This window comes from Sorex fumeus, unplaced genomic scaffold (genome assembly GCF_029834395.1).
Source record: "Sorex fumeus unplaced genomic scaffold, SorFum_2.1 ptg000265l, whole genome shotgun sequence".
Lineage (NCBI taxonomy): Eukaryota > Metazoa > Chordata > Mammalia > Eulipotyphla > Soricidae > Sorex > Sorex fumeus.
In genome coordinates, this window is record NW_026606322.1 from 22,450,991 (window position 1) to 22,456,701 (window position 5,711).

The window sequence follows — 5,711 nt, forward strand, 5'->3', positions numbered from 1 at the left end:
TCCATTGGTCTGCAGTTCTGCCTTTGTTCCAGTACCATGCTGTTTTGATTATTACCGCTTTGTAGTAAAGTTTGAAGTTAGGGAGGTTGATTCCTCCCCAGTTTTTATTATCTTAAGTCTCAATTATGTCACTGTGACTGTCACTGTCCTCCCGTTGTTCATTGATTTCCTCGAGTGGTTCCAGTAATGTCTCCATTGTGAGACTTCTTACTGTGTTTGGCATATCAAATATGTCACGGGGAGTTTGCCAGTCTTCGCTGTGCAGGCGAGATACTCTCGGTAGCTTGCCAGGCTCTCTGAGAGGGGCGGAGGAATGAACTCGGGTCGGCCCGGTCGGTGTGCAAGGCAAATGCCATACCACTGTGCTATTACTCCAGCTTATGTATATTTCAAAATAAATAATTTTGTAGGAAATAGATATTTCATTCAGTTTTTCATTATTTTGTATTTAAACTATTTTATATGAAAATAATTATGTGACCTTTATTCACCTTACCTTACCTATATGTTGTGGTGTTCCCTTAAGAACAGATGCATTTTGGCTTCCTGTGGCAGAGCCCAGGCGAGGGGCGGCAAGTGCCATGTCCTGCCACAAAGGTGGTAAGAAGAAGACCCTGAAGCAGCCGAAGAAACAAGCCAAGGAAATGGATGAGGAAGATAAGGCATTCAAGCAGGAACAGAAGGAGGAGCAGAAGAAACTCGAGGAACTAAAAGCCAGGGCTGCGGGGAAGGACCCTCTGGCCACTGGTGGAATTAAGAAATCTGGCAAAAAGTGAGCTGTTCCATGTGCTGAAGATAATGGTGATCTTTAATTCTATTACTGTTTAAACATCTGGATTCCCTGCATAACCTCAGTTGCCAGCATTACATAGATTGAAGTGTTTTGGAACCTGTTGTACACTTAAGAATAAACTTCTGTAAATAAATAAAAAAAGAAGAAGAAAACGAATTCATAAGGTTGCTCATTCTCTGGTTCTCAGCTATTTTTATGGTAGCTGTGAAGTCAGTAAACCTAGCCCAGAACCGTGCCAAAGTGTACTTTCCTCAAGTGTTTGGTCTATCCCTTGTTCTGTACCATCTGAAATTAAACCAACTCATTTGAAACAAACAAAAAAAAACATATGCTTTTAAAACTCATAATGGTGTACAAATAAACAAGACAGTGTATAAAAAGTCATTTTATACTGCTATATTTTAAGTAGTTCACATTCATACTACCATTTTGATTACCAAATATATTTTGTTTATTGTTAATTATTTGTTGGTTTCATATTATATATTGCCATGGGCTGAGAATACAAAATGAATAAAGCATAATTTCTGTATTCAAGTAGTTTCATTATTTCAGAGGAAATTTTAAAATAGACAATAGAAAGTATTCTCTGCTATAGTAGATAGATAGAGTTCCAAAGAAGAATAAAATCAAAAGGTAACTGTAGCAGAGTGTCTGTTTAAACTTTGAAAGTAATGAAGTGGGACTTGGAGAATTTAAGGAACACAGGAGTCATAAAAGACCGAAAATCTAGGCATAATGAACTGTAGATGTAAAGACATTGGATTTCAGATTTTTTCACAGCTACCATATGCCAATAAATTATAAATACATGCTAGTTACTAGTACTCTTGTTTCCTTAACTCACTATTCGTGTAAAATTATAAATCAGTAATTTTATGTGAACATTTATGTTGATTTTTGGGTGAGCCTCCCAAGTGATGCTGAGTAACTTCTGGCCCTTGGGGCTACTCCTCATGATACTCAGCCTATTACACTAGCCGTCCAATCTGAGAGTCAGAGGATGCCAGGTTGCTGCTCTGGTTCTATAGTACTGTGGTATTACCAAGGCAACCCCAGAGGCCTGCTGCATCATACTGGGAATACTTAGAGGTCTTCATGGATTCGAGACATGGGAGACTAAGTGTACTAGGGATTAAATCCCCATGAAAAACACGTGAGAATGCACACCAATTCCTATAGTATCTCCTAGACCCTCTGTCACTGTCACACTGTCCTCCTGTTGTTCATCGATTTGCTCAAGCGGGCCCAGTAACATCTCCATTGTGAGACTTCTTGTTACTGTGTAGACCCTCAATGTTAATTTTTTTAATCTTGTCTACAGATAATTATATGATTTAAATAACGCCTCAGCTAGTTTAATTGTCTTATTTCTTTTTGTTGTTGTTGATCATTATAGTTTAGGTAATATAATTACAAATGTGCTAAAGTTTGTAGTGTATATTGATATATGAAATCATTGTCAAAGCCTGGCTAGCTGCCCATTACGTATTCGATATGCCAAACACAGTAACAAGTCTCACAATGGAGAAGTTACTGGGCCAGCTCGAGCAAATCAATGAACAACGGGAGGACAGTGCTAGAGTGCTACAAAAATCATTGTACCCAATCATTACCAAAGTGCCCATGAAATTCCAATCTGACCGTCACCTCTAGTGCATTTCCATTTGATTTTAACATCATAGTTTTTTTGTGGATATTGTATAGCCATGTGGTTCCCAAACCAAAGTTACAAAAGGATGGTCCAGAAAGATAGTACAGGGATTACTATACGTAATAACTGCATGGTCTTCTGAGCATGCAGTGACTCCTGATCCCAGATTTGGGATGAGGCCCCAACTCAATTAATGGCTGACCAAAACCCTTACCCCTCAAACGTTAAAAAAGGAATTCAAAATTTCCGTCTTACCACAAAACACTCATATCATTGCTAACAAGTGTATGTCCACCATTACTTTAGAGACAAACTAGCAACCACTCAACTTTCTTCTTTTCTAAAATTTATTTTAGAAATATTTCAGTGGCAGTACAAAAATTTTGTAAAATTTCTTTTGTGTCTAATTTCTTTTGTGTCTAATGTAATTTATCTTTAAATCTTTGTATAATTATCAAAATATCAATGTTTCAATCTATTTCTAGTTAAACAATGCCGAGTTGAATATCTATATGTTCATTTTATGTATTTTTATTAAGCTTCTATGTTTCAGTTATGATTCTGTACAAACCAAATCTTGAATTCACTACATAAATTCACTGTAAATTGTCTTCATAAATTCACTATAAAAACCCATATCTATTCATTAGAATATAAAAAGGTAAAGTAAAGGTAAAGACCCTCCCGTTGATCGTCGATTTGCTCGAGCGGGCCCAGTAACGTCTCCATTGGAGACTTTGTTGTTACTGTGTCTGGCATATCGAATACTCTCGGTAGCTTGCCGGGTTCTCCGAGAGGGGCAGAGGAATCGAACTCGGGTCGGCCATGTTGGCCGCTTGTAAGGCGAACGCCCTACCCGCTATTTTCCTTAAGTTAAAAATGCCTTTACCACAACTTTTGTAACACTACTTTGTTCTTATAGTCTGAAATTTATTATAATTTTATTTAGAACTTTTGTTTGTTTTCTCTATATACTATATAATTGGGCTGGAAAAATAGCACAGTGGGTAGGGTTGCCTTGTACATGGCCAACCCTGATTAGATTCCTCCACCCCTCTCAGAGAGCCCGACAAGCTACAGAGAGTATCCCACCCACACGGCAAGGCCTGGCAAGCTACCAGTGGTGTATTCAAGATGCCTAAAACACCAATAATGAGTATCATAATGGAGATGTTCCTGGTGCTGTTCGAGCAAATCAATGAACAAGGGGATGACAATGCTACAGTGTTACCATATAATTGAAATAATTTGATGTTTGCTTATGTCTGACTTATCTCACTAGGCATAGGACCCCATAGGTCCATCTAAATTAATTCAAGGAGAAAAATCTTATTTTTTTAAATAACTGAGTAGTGCTCCATTGTGTGTGTTCCTACTTCCCCCAAATTATCTGTCAGTAAACACATGGGTGATTTTCGTGATTTTCAACTCTTGGCTAGTGTAAATAATGCTGTAAAAAAAAAACAACAACATGGCTTTATATACCTGATATTATGTTTTGGTAAATTTTGAGTAAATATTCAAAAGTAAAATAATGGAAATGTATGGAATTTCTATTTTAATTTGCTTTTATTTAAATTATTTTTCTTGTGGGAGCTCCTTAGCAGTGCTCAGATGGAACCAGGAACTTTCCAAAGAATACTTGACCCAGTTTTGTAGGCTCAATAATTCACATCTGATGATGAAGGGCTGCTTGACCCACAGTACTAGGGATAATGCTTGATACTCTTGGAGGATTGTGCATTTATAGAGATCCACGTCAGGGCCTTGAACATGCAAAAATATACTTCGGCTCTTGGGATCTTTCTTTGATCATTATTTCAAATTTTGGCAGTAATCTCAATCTTTTTTTTCATTATGATTGTGCAAATTTACATTTCAAAAGAGTTGACAAAGATTTTCTTCTCTGCACATACTCTTCAACATGTGTCTTTTGTAAAGTTTCCCTTCTCAAAAGTATGAAATGATATTTTATTATTTTCACTTCTTAAATAAGAAATGATGAGCATATTTTTATGTGCCCTTTGGTCATTCACATATTTTCTTTGAAGAAATGTCTATTCAGATCCACTCTGATTTTTTTTTACCATTAGCCCATATACATGCATATATATGTACATATGCATCATAAGTATATATGATTTTCAATTATTCTCTTCCATTCTAACTGGTAAATAGCAATATTGATAATAATATTTAAGTCTTTCCTTCTTTTGACAAGAGTTTTCTTAGGTATGTAGAAACCTTTTAATTGAATATAGTCTTATTCATTTTCTTGCCATCAGAGACTCTAAAAGACAATTTTTAGCATGTTGATTCATTCATGTATGAATTTTTTAATTTACTAAATATAAATAAATAAAATTTGGGTAAAACAATATGTGTGCTTATGATTATGTTCAAAATTCCCAGACTAATTTTATAGTGATTGTATTTTCCATAAAGCCTATATTAAAATCAGCAATAAAGTTTGTCCATTTTTACATATTCTGAGAATCCATGTGAAACAAAATCTCTCAAGTATTCTAAAGGTATTTTCTAGTTTGAGAATATATATATGTATATATATATTATATGCACACACATATATACATATGTGTGTATATTTACATATAGTTTGAGTATAACGTTTTTCATTTTTGTATGAGATATAAAAATGAGCATCAGTTTACCACTGACTCATTTTAATATATTTTATTGGAAATTTGTTCCTCAAATGTTTCTCTCTCCACTTAGGTTTTTGGTTTTGTCCATATATTAGTTATATATTGAAGTCAGCTGTGCAAGTTTTTTAAGTCCACAAGGCAAAAAAAAAAAAAAGAAATACTATAAGAAAAGTAAGGGTTGGAGCAATCGCACAGAGGATAGAGCATTTGCCTTGCACATGGCTGACCTGGCCGACCCAGGTTTGACTCCTCCACCCCTCTCAGAGAGCCCGGCAAGCTACCAAGAGTATCTTGCCCACGTGGCAAAGCCTGGCAACCTCCCCGTGATGTATTTGATATGCCAAACACAGTAACAAGTGTCACAATGGAGACATTATTGGGCCTGCTCGAACAAATCAATGAACAACGGGAGGACAGTGACAGTTACAGTGACAAGAAAAGTAAAAATACTCACTTTTAAAAATGGGAACACTGGGGCTGGAGCAATAGCATAGCAGGTAGGGCGTTTGCCTTGCTACTGGGCCAACCCGGGTTCCATTCCCAGCATCCCGTATGGTCCCCTGAGCACTACCAGGGATGACTCCTGAGTGCAGAACCA

The 5,711-nt window shown here is 36.5% G+C and overlaps 1 protein-coding gene across 1 annotated transcript; it reads left to right on the forward strand.

Moving 5' to 3' along the window:
* Positions 1 to 547: 547 nt before the first annotated feature.
* Positions 548 to 1,107, forward strand: LOC130018604 (translation machinery-associated protein 7-like). Its single transcript, XM_056109389.1, has one exon. The coding sequence runs from the start codon at positions 582 to 584 to the stop codon at positions 774 to 776; it is 195 nt and encodes a 64-aa protein (XP_055965364.1). The 5' UTR covers positions 548 to 581; the 3' UTR covers positions 777 to 1,107.
* Positions 1,108 to 5,711: the final 4,604 nt, after the last annotated feature.